Raw genomic sequence first — 16,677 nt, 5'->3', positions numbered from 1 at the left:
TGGAAAGTGTACCAACCTACCCATAAAAGTTTTTCCAATTATCTCAGCTGATATTTATAACATTTTATGAAAGGTTTTTAATTAAAAAGGATGCCATTTTGTTTATAGGTTAATTTTATTAAGACACCATTTTAAATAAATGTCTTAGTCTGTTCATTTTATTCGTTATTGTTGACTGCTAACAAACACTGAGGTAACAGCTTAAGCACTAAAACAATAATCCCCCCATACACATTATATGGTTTGAATTGTTACTTTTTTGTGTATTACTAAAGTGCAGTGAGAACCTCTTCTTCAGGTTCTGCTACGACTAAGCTGAAAGTAGACCTATGCATTTCTCCTTTTTCCATACACAATGCTCTACACTCCAGTAGGTGGAGCAAACGCTCCTTCAAACACAGAGTTGGTGGTTTCAAGGATGTGTAGAAGAAGAGAGACGCGAGCAGCCGAGCACTGAACGCTTGAAGACCAGTTTCAGTTAATATTAATCGACGAGGCTGTAACAACCGTCTGAGAGTTTGAATGAAGGACAGTTGTGGAGTATTTTTGATGGATGCTGTATATTTTCAGTCTACAGTTTGCCACACGTAAGATATGCATTTTCTTTTTCCTGGAACTATCTGTTTAATATTGTGTATGAAATAATGAGCGATTCACTGTTTTGCAAACACGTTCACAGAAAGAATCGATTCAAAAGAACAATAAATCGAATCACTGATTCAGTCGATAATACAACAGAATGTTTGTGTGGAAAACGTTTCTACTTTTAATTGAAATGTTAACTTAAGGAATCATTATGTGTCCTGCAGGGGCGTTTCTAGGATTCTCATTGTAGGGGAGCTCAGTCCCCAGTGAGGGTATGAAAAAATTATAATATTTACTAGCTTATTAGCATGCATATGATATTTGCTGTTTATTATTAGGCCTAATCATAAAATAATTCTATTAATGCCTTATTCTGCGTGACCATATTGTACATCCTTAATAGTAACCAGGAATATAGGCGGGATTTTATAATAAGCGAGATCCTAAATGTGAAGTATAGTTAGGGGGGTTCGGGGATATGCTCCCCCAAGAAAATGTTGATTTCTATGATCTACATATGTGCATTTTAACTAGTTCTTAAGGACAAAAAATTTAAAACAATAGCTTGAAAACCATGTCAGTGGGCAGTAGATTATTTGTCTTTCTTATTATCTTCACACACCGCTCTCTTTTACTCTTTTTACTCGTTTTATCTTCCCCTCCTAAAGCTGAGCTTTGACTGATATAGTTTGTCCATCTTCTTCAGTGAAGAAAGTAAACATAGTTCATTGATATTTATATGTTTTATGAATCATTTTCATAGACACATTAATTTATTAATGCCTAAATTAATTATAAATAAACATAAAAACTAGTAGGCTATTTGCAGTATACTAAATCGTTTTTGACCTAATTATTTTGCACTGAAATGAGTCTGACACATGAGTCTGTCGGCTCTGACAGCGTTGCATCACGTGCACCTGCGCAATATCATAGCCTATGATTTCCGAAAGTATAGTAGGCTACTATGTTGTCACCTAGTGAAATCATCACAAGAACTTATGAGGAATATGCTACATAATTTAGACAATTGTTTTTGTCATATGTAGGCTATTATAATAACTGACAGACACTATCATATCAGCCGCTCTGTGCAGCTCGAACATAGGATCAGCTCAGCTTCGCGGCTGAGACACGAATAGACTATTAACTTAAAGCTTTTACTCTTAAACACAAAAGGCACATCCACTTTAATAAAAAAGGAATATTTATTAAACAAGCCAGATCAAGAGCAGAAATGAAATAAAGTGCATAACTGAAAAATAAAGCATAGGCTCAAAACTAATACAAACAGCGCATCGTCCATTAGGCTCCAAATAAAAATTAAAATAAAGTGCCCAAATCCAATAAATAATAGGGGAGAGCGGGGCACAACCTAACGCTTTTTGACTTTCTCAGTTTGTGTAAATCCACTTGGGGTTCAGAGTATTTATTTTTTTCCCACATAAATTGCACACGTGTAGCACAATTATGTGGTTTTGTTTCATTAATACAGTGTATACTTTTTTTTTATTTAACCCGAAAGAATGAAAGTGAAATGTGACAACATGCCCCATAGGTGAGGTACATTGTAACATGTGGTGGGGCACAATGTAACATGACCAAATGACAGCTTAAAATGTTATCTGATATAATCAAAACAATATCCAAGACAAACTAAAATATTTTGTTTAAAAAATACAATTATTAACTTTTTTTAAAAATAAAATAATGGCATTTTTTAATCATTAAAAATATATTCATTTTTGAGTTTGACAACAAACTCATCACTAAATACAGCTAAACAGCATAGTTAAAAACATAATAATAATTAATAATTTCTGAACATTAACTCTCAGTCATTATTTACCCTTTTCTCATGATTTCTAAAAAGAATTCATAAAAGTATAGAATATAATGGCATATTTCTAATAGGGGCTCATTGTAACGCAGTGTTTCAACACACCCCATCTGCACAACTGGGATTTCAATCGCTGCTCGTGTCTTCTGCTGTTAGATCAGCATTAAAGAACCATCTCAACTTTTAAATAACAGATATAAGATTAAAATAATATTGGATTTGTCTTATTTTAAATAAACACAAAACTTTTGCTATGGTTAAATACATGTTCAGTGATATCTTCCAGAGATTTTTTAATTTTGGCGCTATTTTTTCTCTAAATAATGTTGATATGGCAACTAGTAAATACACTAAGTTTCGTCATTCTGGCATGTGTGGAAAGGGTTAAAACATGCGTGTTACAACTAACCCCGCGTTAGGTCGTGCCCCGCGCTCCCCTACTAGAAATAAATGTGCAGTTTGCACAATAATAAAAGGGACGGGGCAATTCAAAACAGATGGGGCAACCTAACACAGACAAGTTAGCTTACCGTTTTTATGTGATATGACATGTTTGTTGTCCAGCTGTGATGTGCAAACTGTTGCTTGCAAAATTTCCATTCAACTTTTTTCCCATTTTCTATTTAAAAAATATTCTGCCAGACTGCCGATATCTTTGTTGACATGGTAGAAGAGGACTGACTAGGAAAACGCTCTCACAATTAAATAAATAATAGGCCTATACAGCAAAGTAGCCTAATGTTACTTCAATCTGTCTCTCTTCTCCAGCGGGTTGGGCTAATCCAAAATAAGTAAAAACAAGGGGGGTGTTCTGAAGACAGACTGTTACCTGTGAAACAGGGGTGCACTGAAAACACCCCCATTAGCAATTAGTGCTTTCCACCTGATGAAATGAACGCGGCCAAACTGAGGAAATGAACGCGGCCAAACTGATGAAATGAATGCGGCAAAAAATCGACCAATCAGAATTTTGGTCTAGCCAGAACGTATCAACTAAAAATCAACTAATCGACTGGGAGATTACAGCCCTAGATATTAGTTGACAAACTCTGGGTTACAGGATTAGTTTCAGGTTGACAAAACCAAACCAACACAATCCGGCTTTAATGGTACCGTGATGCTGATCATTAACTTCTCTGTCAACGGTGTGACATCAGTAGTGAACAGCCATGCTGTGGATAGGCATGTGCCGCTATCAAATTTTCATGTTGCGATTTAATTGCTGAAGCTTTTATCACGGTATACAGTATTATAACGAAATTGAAATAAGTTGCAAAAAAAGTGTTGTCATACTATAACAGGTTTAATAACTTCCTTATAACCCTAACCCAAACCGAACATTTAAATACAATAAATCAAGTAAACAAATATTTAAAACAGATTAAAGTACAACAGAATTATAAAGAATAGGTAACACTTTACAATAAGGTCTCACAAGTTAATGCATTAACAAAGAACGAATAGGTACATTTTTACACAAGTTATTCTTTGATAATGTAAGTTAAAGGGGGGGGGGGGGTGAAATGCTGTTTCATGCATACTGAGTTGTTTACACTGTTAAAGACTTTGATTCCCATGCTAAACATGGACAAAGTTTTTTTAAAAAAAAAGACTAGTGTGAGAGAGCAAACGCACGCCCATTAACGTGCTTTGCCCGGCTTTAGGGAAACCGGGACTTCACGAAATCAACAATGTCACCAAAGATGTTTGTTTTTGGTTGTCCGGGCAAGACAACCCTGTACAGCTTCCCAAAGAACCCAGCGTTAATGGGACCCCTGCATTTTGGCGACGATCGTTTTATAAACAAGGCCCAGATCAACTCCGGATTTGTAGCTCGTCTAATGCTGAAAGATGGAGCGGTTCCACCGATTAAGGTTGGAAGCAGGCGGTGAGTAAAACTGCTTCAAATGTCTTTGTGTTGTTAGCTATCGACTCGTTCATTCAAATGCGCTATTATTCCATTGTTTTTCTATGTAAACACGCACTAGTCTGACGTGCAAAACCGTTCCGCTAGCTACTGCTAACATTAAATCACATACATAAACCACAAGTAAACACCCAAATGTTGTAAAACTCGCGTGTGACAAACCGCCAAGCAAATATACAGTTACAGTAACTTACATACCATTGAGACATCCTGCTGTAGTCGTTGTTGTTTCTTCTCCTTTTCAATTTCAGCCTCTAGATCCGATTCTGGATCATATATGAATGGCTAAATCCGATTGATCTCCATGGTTTATTTAGGATAACGTTTTTTCCACGTTTAAGGATGTCACAGCTTTCAGCACTCAACACAATCGCTGCGCGCACTCATTATTCTTTAGCTCCGCCCACACGATATGCCTCCAGCCGCTCGGTTGTTTTTTTTTTAGAAAAAGACTCTGTACAGCGTATCTTTCTTATATAAATATAATAAAACTAAAGACTTTTCAGAGTCATGAAGGATGCAATAATACTCAATAGGCACTCAAGATTGACTGAAACTGAGTGTTTCACCCCCCTTTAAACGGTTGATGGGTAAAGTATTCTTAAAATGCATTCCAAAAATCTGAATAATTCGTAATAAATAATTATTCACAGTATTTTGAAGTGCTCATGATAACACAACATTGTGATATATCGTATTAGCGTATACCGGCACATGTCTAGCTGTGGAGCAGTGAAACTGAGATTCACTTCTCGCGAGGTGAAGTAGCGAAGCAGCGCAAATCACTTCTCTTCTGCAGAATATTACGAGATTCAAAAATATTAAGAATTTAAACAAATTTACACCACAAGAAGAAAAGAGCTGTTTGTGCAAAAGGACAACTAAAAGAAAATCTCTTGTCCCTACTTGTCCCTGAAACCCAGGTTTGATTCAATCTAAACTAAAACATACCTAGCTAGCCACTAGTGCTGGGCGGTATGACCAAAAATGTATATCACAGTATTTTTCTAAATTATATCGGTTTCACGGTATATGACGGTATTTTTTCCCCTATGCATGACCGGGTGTTAAAGGTCCCATGGCATGGCATTTTTCTATTATTTTATAGTGTTTGCTGAGGTGTACTTATATTGTTAGTATGATTTTTACATCATAAAATGTCATAATTTAGAAATAAAAGGCATTTTTTCTATACTGCTGTTTGCCCTGTGGCTGAATGCCCTGTTTCAAGAGGCGTGTCTGCTGTGAGACTTCAGTGAAAACGTCCACTGTTGTGATTGGCTGACATCTTTGCATTTGAAATGAGCGGAGGGGGCGTGGTTTAACGAGGTCTGCGACGCACGAGCTGCTGCCAGAGAGACGGACCTGAGTTCACTTCACATCAGTTCTCTCAGCATGTCTCAGTTCAGGGTGAACTGTTGTAGTTACAGCATATACTTCAGGTTATTTGTTTATTTCTAGTCGGAGGGGCTGTCACTCATGTCAGAAAGTCAGTAACTTTAGTAAATTATGGATCAGCGCTGACTCGAGACGCGAACCGTTTAGAACGATTCAGTTCGATTTGGTGAACTGGTTCGGTTCACTAAAAAGAACCGATTCAAAAGAATGATTCGTTCGCGAACCGGACATCACGGAGACGGAGCGATTTCTAACAAAGTTATTTATAGTAACTACTGAGTTATGAGAGCGCTGTCTGTCAGCACGAGTTTATTGTGTTTGTATCTGAGAGTTCTGAATAAACATGAGTCTCAGTCACACCGAGTCCGTCTTCATCATTATTCTACCAACTTTGTAACACATGCAATGTACCATTATAGCGAGATGAACGAGTTAGTAAGTTTGATTAAAGCATTATTTCTAGATATGTTCCAATCATATGAAAAGCGCCAGTGACGCGCATTGAGTACACAGCGCAAACAAAGACACAACAGCAGTAATCGAATGTAATCCAGTTTATTGTGGGGAAAGCTGGCTAGCCTAGCCGGATACCCTCACGCTTACCCCCCTTCTGCTTAATCTCGCGCCACGTTTGGTGCCTCCGCTGTGGGCCAGATGCAGTACTGGGGGTCGGGGATGTTGAAGGCCGAGCTTCGGCGTGCGTGAGGTTTATCTCTAAAGATGTGGCTCTGCCGATTTTGAGCAGAAACTCCCGACTGTATGCACATTTAAGAACAGAGACTCGACGAGGACGTACAAAAACACTGACTCACAAGATAGAAAACACGAAAACACCGTTCTGTCGGGAGAGAGAGAGAAGCTGCAGCGTTTGCACGAATAATAAATAATTAGCTACACATCAGAAATCACTGATCACAGATCAGAAGGAACTGAAAAAAGACTTCCGTTTTCATTTGTACATCCAAACACTGAGAAACTGCCAGCGTTCACTCGTTCACAACCCATGATCTCTCGAGCGTTTGCATGGGCGTGCCAGATTCTCTGGGCGGAGGAAAGGGAGGTAACCGTTCCTGCTTGGACGTCAAACCAGGAGACTTCAGGATTGGCTCGTCTAGCCTGTCATTTTCTCAAAGGCAGAGAAAGACAGCCACAACTCGGTTTTACACCGATCAACATTTCTATCCACTTGGGGACAATATTCAGGCTAGGGGAACTCATATTAATGTTGAAATACCTCATAAAATGAAAATTTCATGCCGTGGGACCTTTAATCACATTTTCTACTGATTGAGGGAGGAAATACTGCAGGAGATTGACTAGAATACCCTATTTTACTGTCATGACGAGTGAATATTGTAGAAAAACTCCACACTAGAGTTAATACAGGTTTACAAAGCCCCACAAAATGAAGCTGTGGAGAGACAACAACCAATAAAACACAGAACTGCAACACACTCAGAGTCATACTTACAGACACCTGAATATTAAAAGTTGAGTGAGGGCACCTTAAGCATTTTAAAAATCTAACCTTATATAACAACAAACTGCCAAAACAAGGGAGAAACGCCGATATTTGCAATACATTTAAGAGCACTCGCTGAACGAATGACACACATCAGTTTAACACAGAAAGAATAAAGCAGTTACTTTTTGGCCAATTCTTCTTTGAATTGTCAGTTTATTTATTAATTTACATCATTATCTTCTGTGTAGCAGAATAATCCATTGTTTCATCGCGTTCGTGATCAGACATAGGCTGTTGTATCAGTGTAATCAGTGCATACATTTAATTTTAATAAGATGTGATGAAATATGCGCGCATACACAATTCTGGTTCATGTCTAGAGCACTATAGTATATGAAATATGTCCATAAAAAATGTAAATGCGATCGCTCCGGTCTATATCAGTGCTATATGATCCATGTGGAGAACGCTGTTAATCTCATCACGGCGCTCCGCGCAGAAACCGCTCTCTCTCGCGCGCCGCGTGTAGTTTGAATTCTCAACTGTAATCAAGGGTTGAATCTGAAATCGCCCCCATAACCTCAAATAGGGCATTATTTGAGGGGACAGTGCTTTGTAGTGGTGTCCGAAACCCTAGTGGACGTTATTGAGTGCACTCATTCTATACCACATCGCACCGCAATAACGAGTGTGCAGCCGATGTACACACATTGCTGTCCGACTTCACGCACGTTTTCATTCACTACTTCAAATAAAGTGATAACGTAGGGAATAGTGAATGAGAGTATAGGATTCAGCCAGGCTGTGCTGTAATGCGATCTCAACTGTGCTCTGACTGCCCTTAATACAGTGCATTAATGAAATGGGTCCCCTCTCAAACAATGACGCACTGCGCCGCGTTCCGAACGTCGTTTAAGCGGCATACCGGTATTGCGGTATCATCAAAATTCATATCATAAAAAATAATACCGGTATTCGGTATGAACCGGTGTACCGCCCAGCACTACTAGCCACCTAAACTAGCTTCATGGTATAGGCCTCTGTTTTATATGATGATGATGATGATGATGATGATGATAATAATAATAATATACAACCGTGTCAAAACACACTGTATTTCTAACAGCAAATGTGTTCATGTAACTTACAAGTAATTAATGTAATTCAGTAGAAATTCAGTCGCTTATCTTTGATTTTTCCAGATCTGGTCCTTTGGGGCGTCTGTATCACGACCACAATTCACCAATAAATACTGGGAATATTCACATCATCCTACAAGAGAAGGACAAACTCCAGGTGTAGCAGCTGTAATCTGTGTGAATGTTAAAGATGGAGTTTATTAAAGAGGAGATTGAAGACATGAGTGATCCAGAACCATCCAGAATAAAACATGAAGATACAGAGGAACAAACAGGTTGGTGTCCATTCTTGATTCTTCATTGTTGCCTGTTGAGAAACATTTAGGCAACAGCTTCAGTTCAACACATTGGATGGTGAATGAAGAATACAGAAAATGCATCTAAATGGTCAAAGGGTCATTCCATGTCAAATTTCATAAACTTACCTGACTCAAATTTTTGACTTTGTTTTGTAATTCCAGAAGTATAAAAGATATCTTAATATCCTTTAAAAAAAACATTTCTTCATCTTAATTTTAGAAGCCTTATATGGTTCAATATTATAGATATGGAAATCTTAATGCGGTTCCATGAGCAAATTGGTAACCTGTACAATTGGAGTTGTATTGATCAAAAACCAAACGGGGTTCACTTTGCACTTTAAATTAAATTTAAATGAATTCACAGAGTTGTCCTGTTGCCACTTCTTTGTTCTCTTGGCTGTGTGCTTTAGGGTCATTGTCCTGTTGGAAAATGAACCTTTGACCCAGTCTGTGGTCCAGAGCGCTCTCGAGCAGGTTTTCATCAAGGATGTCTCTGTACATTGCTGCATTTATCTTTCCCTCAATCCTGACTGGTCTCCCAGTTCCTGCCGCTGAAAAAACATCCCCACAGCAAGATACTGCCACCACCATGCTTCACTGTAGGGATGGTATTGGCCAGGTGATGAGAGGTGCCTGGTTTCCTCCTGACATGACGCTTGCCATTCAGGCCAAAGAGTTTAATTTTTATTTCATCAGACCAGAGATTTTTTTTTTCTCATGGTCAGAGTCCTTCAGGTGCCCTTTGGCAAACTCTGTCAAAGTGTCCATCGGGTTCTTGGTCCCTGTTAGGGTGGTGCAGAGACAACAGGGACCCAAGAGCAGATCAATTGAGAGTAGAATTTATTGTCCAAAAGATTGAAGGAAAACAAAACAAAACATAGAATAATTGGTAGCCGAGCCACCAAGTAAGAGGGCAAGACAAAGGCAAAATCCAATGGAGAGGCTGGGGTCAAAACCAGAAGCAGACCAACAGTTACAGGGAAGAAGCCAAGGCAATAGTCCAGGACGAGAGCAGGGAGTCAAAATCCAGGTGAGCAAGCTGAGGTGAGATAGGGAACAGGAACTGGGCAAATAAACAACAAAACAGGATTAAATCATCAGACAAAGCGTTTAAAGGTTTATAAGCAACCAAAACAAGGTTTTCAGGCAAGGGGACAGTGGTGAAGTGGACGGAAACCAAGACACACTGACAGAGAACCAAAGAAAAGAGAAAAGCATATGTAGTGGAGAAAATAAGTGCAGAAAATGGGAAACAGGTGTGTGTGAGTAATGACAGTGAGAGCCCTGATCAGGATGTGAATCAGCTGTGATGGTAGAGTGAGGTGAACTGACAATCAAGACAAACAACAGAAAGGCTGAAGATCAAACCAGAGTCCTGGCAGTCCCCTCCTTGACTTAGGCCGTTCTCCCCTGTATGGTCAGTTTGTCTGGGTGGCCAGCTTTAAGAAGAGTCCTAGTGGTTCCAAACTTCTTCCATTTACAGATGATGGAGGCCACTTTGCTCATTGGGACCTTCAATGCTGCAGAAAGTTTTCTGTACCCTTCCCCAGATCAGATCCTTGATACAATCCTGTCTCTGAGGTCTGCAGACAATTCCTTGAACTTCATGGCTTGTTTGTGCTCTGACTGGTGTGTGTGCCTTTCCATGTCCAATCAACTGAATTTACCACAGGTGGACTCCAATCAAGTTGTAGAAATATCTCAAGGATGATCAGTGAATAACAGGATGCACCTGAGCTCAATTTGAGTGTTATGGCAAAGGCTGTGATTACTTAAGTACATGTGATTTTTATTTTATTTTTTACAATTTGTGTACAATTTACACGTGGAACCACATTAAGATCCCCATATCTCTGGGATTGGACCATCAAGGGCCTTTAAAATGAAGACGCCTACAGAAAAGTTTGATAAGAACCAGGGGCCGGATTCACGAAAATCTTCTTAAGAAAGAAGTTAAGAAAATTCTTAAGAAAAATTCTAAAAAGTTTGTAAGAATGTTCCTAAGTTCTCAAATATTTTCTTAAGAACATCTTAATATTTTTATTTAAGAAGAAAATTAAAGGTGTTATTTTATTGAAAGGCAAATATCATAAATGTGTAAAAAAAAATTGTATCCGTGTCACTTCAGAGTACTCGTCACATTAAGATCCCCATATCTCTGGGATTGGACCATCAAGGGCCTTTAAAATGAAGACGCCTACAGAAAAGTTTGATAAGAACCAGGGGCCGGATTCACGAAAATCTTCTTAAGAAAGAAGTTAAGAAAATTCTTAAGAAAAATTCTAAAAAGTTTGTAAGAATGTTCCTAAGTTCTCAAATATTTTCTTAAGAACATCTTAATATTTTTATTTAAGAAGAAAATTAAAGGTGTTATTTTATTGAAAGGCAAATATCATAAATGTGTAAAAAAAAAATTTATCCGTGTCACTTCAGAGTACTCGTCAATATTCATGGTACTATTAGTTACTGAGTAAGCTAGTAACTATAAGCTACTGTTATGTTGTAATGCCTAATATTTGAAACAACCCAATAAATTCAATAAACTAGGGTGACCAAATGTCCTGTTTTCCCAGGACATGTCCTGTCCCTAATATAACAATGTTCTATCCATACAGAGGGGGCACACTTTATATGTATTGAAATGAATAAGGAATCTTTGAGTAAACTTCGAGTATCATTTGAGTATCTCATTTCCGGGCCGAATGTCCTGGATTTCAGTAATCAAAATATGGTCACCCTACATTAAACATCTTACATTTGGGTATTTAAGATCGGTTGAAGGTTATCCTAACTTTAAGAAGTTATTTACGATGATTTTTAGGAACATTCTTTTCGTTAATATGATTACTTATCTAAGTTTATCTTAAGAACAACACATGCAAACTTTGGGCAAAAAAGGTGGTTTTCCCCCATTTTTGAGCTGTCACCGTTGGATTTGAATGCAACAAAGATGGCTGAAGTCAACAGATTTTATTAATAGACCAATTATCAATCTCTGTGTAAAAATAAAATATTTATGCTGTCATCTTTTTAAAGTCATTTTTACCCTCCTGTAATTTGGCTCCAAATCGTAGGTAAAAATTGTCATGACATTTAGTATTTTGGCTTTATTTATTTATTTCACCAGAAAAGAAAGATCAAAATATTTTTCTTTTGAGTTGACACAGAATGACCCAAAAATCTTATATAGCTGTTGTCATCCATATTTTAAACTGATTAACAAGAATATTATGGAACTAACACATCAAAGATATGACACTTGATATTCTGTTGCTTTCTTCTGTTAAATCAGAGTTCACTTGAGCTTATTTTAACCACATAATATTTGTATTTTAGACTGGATGGACATGAATAAGCAAAAACATGAACTGGTTGAAGCAGAAGAGGAACAGCAGAGCATCAACACTAGAGATCCGCGCACCTGCTCTCGATGTGGAAAGAGATTCAGTAGAAAAGGACACCGTAACACACACATGAAAATTCACACTGGACAGAATCCGTATAAATGCACTCAGTGTGGAAAGATTTTCTGTAGAAAAGGACAGTTTAACACACACATGAGAATTCACACTGGAGAGAAACCGTATACATGCACTCAGTGTGGAAAGAGTTTCAGTAAAAAAGGACCCCTTAACAGGCACATGAAAATTCACACTGGAGAGAAACCATTTCACTGTGATCAGTGTGGAAAACATTTTATTTCGTCATCAAAGCTAAAAGAACACATGAGTACTCATTCAGATGAGAAGCCTCATGTGTGTTCTCTCTGTGGAAAGAGTTTTTCTCGGGTGAACAGTTTCAAACGGCACCAGAAAATGCATAATGGAGTGAAAGAGTATATGTGCTGTGACTGTGGGAAGAGCTTTACTGGACCAGAAGGTTTGAAACAGCACCAAAGGATTCATACAGGAGAGAAGCCGTATTTCTGTACTCAGTGTGGAGAGAGTTTCAGAGAGCCAAACGGGTTAAAAATTCATCTGCTCCGTCACACTGGAGTCTCTGCATTTAACTGTGATCAGTGTGGTAAAGCTTTTATTTCACCATCACATCTAAAAAAACACCTGGTAGTTCATTCAGATGAGAAGCCTCATGTGTGTTCTCACTGTGGAAAGAGTTTTTCACGGCTGAGCAGTTTTAAATTCCACCAGAAAACACACAATGAAGTGAGAGATCATGTGTGCATTGAATGTGGGAAGAGATTTGCTAGAGCTGACTATCTGAGACTGCACCAAAGAGTCCATACTGGAGAAAAACCTTACAAGTGCTCATATTGTGACAAGAGTTTCAATCAGGCCGGAAACCTGAAATCACACGAGCGAGTTCATACTGGAGAGAAGCCGTACCACTGTACTCATTGTGAGAAGAGTTTTATAAGTTTATCAAACCTTCACTATCACAGGAAAAAATTTTGCAAATGAGCAAAGGATGGATTGTGTGTTAAATAGGGCTGTGTATCACCAACAATGTCACAATATGATATAGAGCAATTTGCTATTTAAATTTATTTTGAGCAGAGTTTAGTAACTGTTCATATGTTTTTATTGAATAACTAGTGTTATAACTATTTTGTTTTTGTCATTTAAAAAAACAATTAGTTAAATGAAATAAAATTGTCTCAAAAAAAGCTTGGAATGGCTCGATTCAATGTCGATTATTTTGGGTGTATATATCAGGTACACACATCTCTCAACTGCTGTAGATTAAACTGTAAACGAGTCTAGTATAATAATGAATGTAAAAATGAACCGATTTGTACAAACACTTAATGGGGCACTTCAGCGCTGAGAAGATGAATATGTATTTAAACTGTCAATTATGTAGTAGAAATGTGAAATTATTTTTGAATTTGGTGCCCTCTAGACTGAGAAAAGACAGAAAATGTATTTTTGTCTTATGTGGATGAAAGACAATCACAGAATGCATTTGCTTCGCTTCCCTATGGGGCCACTCCCAAAGCCTATTGGCTATTGGTTATCACTTACCCACCGTGGCACCGCCCCCAACATCGTTTTGATATTCATAGTAATAAAATAATTTTGTTCATTTAGAGAATAAACACTACAATTAAAAACAGAATGTGTCTTTTCAATAGAGTGTGAGTGAGCTGAACGAAAGTCACGTCACAGACGCAGTAGGAGTCCGATTTCATTCATCACAAGAGAAGAATTGAGGTAAGCGCGGGCACAGTCATTCTTGGCGCGTGTCCAGTCTGGCGCGTTATCAGATTGCATATGGAAGCTAAACTTTCATAGGAATTAAATGAAAAGTTGAAACATTCACTTTGTGTTTGCGTTGTCATGCGCATTTACATTCTGTGAGTGAGATTCCTCCCCTGTGGGCGAGTTGAAACATGCAGAACTAGCTCCTGTAGTCTCTAGCCTCTGGCCAAAAATAAAATCTGGCCTTTTTTTCCAGAAATAAAATGCATAATTCTCGTCTCAGGGGGATATGAGGGGGGAAAGTACCATAATTTGAATATACTACCGGGTTTCTACTGATACAAAGTGTAATGCTAAATCACTGAAGTAACCCTTTAAATTAATTCTGTTTTTTCTTTAAATAAAGTTATAATATTAACTTTACAAATTATATAATCATATTTCTACTCTATTTCATTTCTGAAATATAAACATTTAAATGGTGGCTGTCATAAACTTGCCAGATTAATTCAAACATGCATGAAATATTGGGGAAAAAACGTATTATAATGAATGTGTAATATGGTACATATATCTATCAAAATGCTCCTCTCTAGAGTTAATATTTCTAGCTGAATAATGAGTTTATGGACACTGCATATGTTTTTTATGAGGTTTCACTGGCGTCTTTCCACGTTTGAAACACTGAGAGATACATGATACTGATTTCGGTAAGTTTTACTGAATCTTTTAACACACTTTCAGATGCTCATTCATGTTTATTGCGCACTGTATTAAGGCGGAGGGGAAGTGCGCTGCCGCTTCTCTTGAGCAGAGCTGCGCCAGAGTGATCTCGCGCCATGTTTTTAGATTTCGTAATAAAATAGACATAATTTGAAATCTGAGACTTTGTTTCACATCAATGGTAACAAAGCTCAAAGATTATTGCGAGGAGCACTGCAATGTTCCGTTCACTCATCACCTGAAAACAAGAGGACTATTCTTTTAATTTAAAGGGGTCATGAATTGACAAATCAACTTTTCATTCAGCCTTTGGTACATAAAAGTTCATCATGATATAAGAATATCCAGCAAGTTTCGGAGCTGAAAACTTTCTTGTTAGTCAAAAAAAAAAGCTCTTGACACAAGGCCCAGAAAACGTTCCATCTCAGAATATGCCTCACCTTGACGTCATTGTGTGGCGAGTAATATATTGAGCTGTGCCTGTAGCGCAACATGTAATGTAGGATAACCATATTTTGATTACCGAAAACCAGGACATTCGGCCCGGAAATGAGATACTCAAATGATACTCGAAATTTACTCAAAGATTCCTTATTAATTTCAATACATTTAAAGTATGCCCCCTCTGTATGGACAGAACATTGTTATATTAGGGCCAGGACAGGACTTGAAAACAGGACATGTCCTGGGAAAGCAGGACTTTTGGTCACCCTATCATACTGTGCAACGTACTTGGTGTGTGTGTGTGTGTGTGTGTGTGTGTGTGTGTGTGTGTGTGTGTGTGTGTGTGTGTGTGTGTGTGTGTGTGTGTGTGTGTGTGTGTGTGTGTGTGTGTGTGTGTGTGTGTGTGTGTGTGTGTGATACACGGTTTGTGGTTGTATCCACCGATCGGGACAGGCCAAGTAATATAAAAATAACATTCCAGATAATCGCGGGTGGATGAGAGATAAGTGAATGTGTTTGTATGATAAAGAGATTTTGTAAGCACTGTGGGCGAATCATTCCGGTTGCCGTTTCCCCACACGCTTTCAAAACAATGCCTTGTGTACTCATGGGGGAGCCGAAGCTCATTAAATATGCAAAGCTTATAGCAAGCCTAGCCGTGGGTGTTTACTTCCAAGTCTTCAGCCTCAAAACTAGGGCAGAAAATAGCCTATCATTTATTCATTAGGATGTTTTTGAATGTAAAAACCACGCAAACGTCATAAGTTAACCTCAGACAACAGTATAAAAAAATTATAAGCCAGTTCATGACCCCTTTAATGTAAATGTGTATTTCAAAATGAAAACAGAGTTTAAAATTGTTCTTACTTTATTACTAAAAGAGTTTGTACGCATGGGTCAGAGTTTGCGTGCATGTGCGCAAATTTTCCTGTGAAGTTTGTTTTTAATGAAGGAAGTGGCGTACGCCTCTTTCAGGGCCTGTTTGTGCGTATGCAGCGGCTATACATGAGACCCCTGGTCCTGTGGAGTGAAGCCCCTCCCACAACAATTCACCAATAAATACTGGGACTATTCACATCATCCTCAAGCAGCAACCTCCCGCAGCTTCTCTTGAAGCCAATACGGAAGTGACTTAAACTGCAATTCATCGACTGGCCACTAGAATCTCATTCAGCCCCATGTTAAAATGCCCAACTTTACAGCAGAAAAAAACATGTTTACAGCCTGGTACAAATTGTGTTTTTTGTCTATATAGCTAATTTTGCCCTTTTTTTATAACTCATTCGTTTACGTTATATAAAGCCTTAAAGTTCTGCATAATTAAGGGCATGGCCACTTTGAGTGACTGGATTGCTGTTTGTCTGCTGTCTGTTAGTCATCAGTCACCTCAACTCCGCCCACGTCCCGCCTCTTTGTCCATTTTCTGTTAAAATGGAGTGACTCGCGATGACACGCTGCCAAGATGGCGACGGCCAGCTCGTCCCTACTTTACACTTCAAAACTGCTCTTCAGAATCCTATGGGTGACGTCACGGACACTACGTCCATATTTTTTTTACAGTCTATGATCATCCTACAAGAGAAGGACAAACTCCTTATGCTTGCGTGTGCAGTAGAAAATACAGAACAGACTCCCCAGACCAATGTTCAATCTTAAATTGAGATTGGTCTGGTGATAGCCAGACAAACAAACTCC

At 38.3% G+C, this 16,677-nt stretch overlaps 1 protein-coding gene across 2 annotated transcripts; it reads left to right on the top strand.

Moving 5' to 3' along the window:
• The first annotated feature begins 408 nt into the window (after positions 1–408).
• Positions 409–13,722, top strand: LOC307129953 (uncharacterized protein). Of its 2 annotated transcripts, none has more exons than XM_079822770.1 (3): positions 409–587; positions 8,418–8,629; positions 11,993–13,722. In XM_079822770.1, exons 2-3 carry the CDS (start codon positions 8,536–8,538, stop codon positions 13,072–13,074), a joined length of 1,176 nt encoding a protein of 391 aa, XP_079678896.1. In that variant the 5' UTR covers positions 409–587; positions 8,418–8,535; the 3' UTR covers positions 13,075–13,722. The 2 variants fall into 2 exon arrangements, with proteins under 2 accessions (XP_079678896.1, XP_079678897.1); XM_079822771.1 differs by lacking the exon at positions 409–587 and adding an exon at positions 810–857 and having other exon boundaries at positions 11,993–13,273.
• Positions 13,723–16,677: the final 2,955 nt, after the last annotated feature.

The sequence above is a fragment of the Gobio gobio genome (assembly GCF_949357685.1).
Source record: "Gobio gobio genome assembly, chromosome: 8".
Classification (NCBI taxonomy): Eukaryota; Metazoa; Chordata; class Actinopteri; order Cypriniformes; family Gobionidae; genus Gobio; species Gobio gobio.
This window is presented reverse-complemented; position numbering and strand designations above follow the sequence as displayed.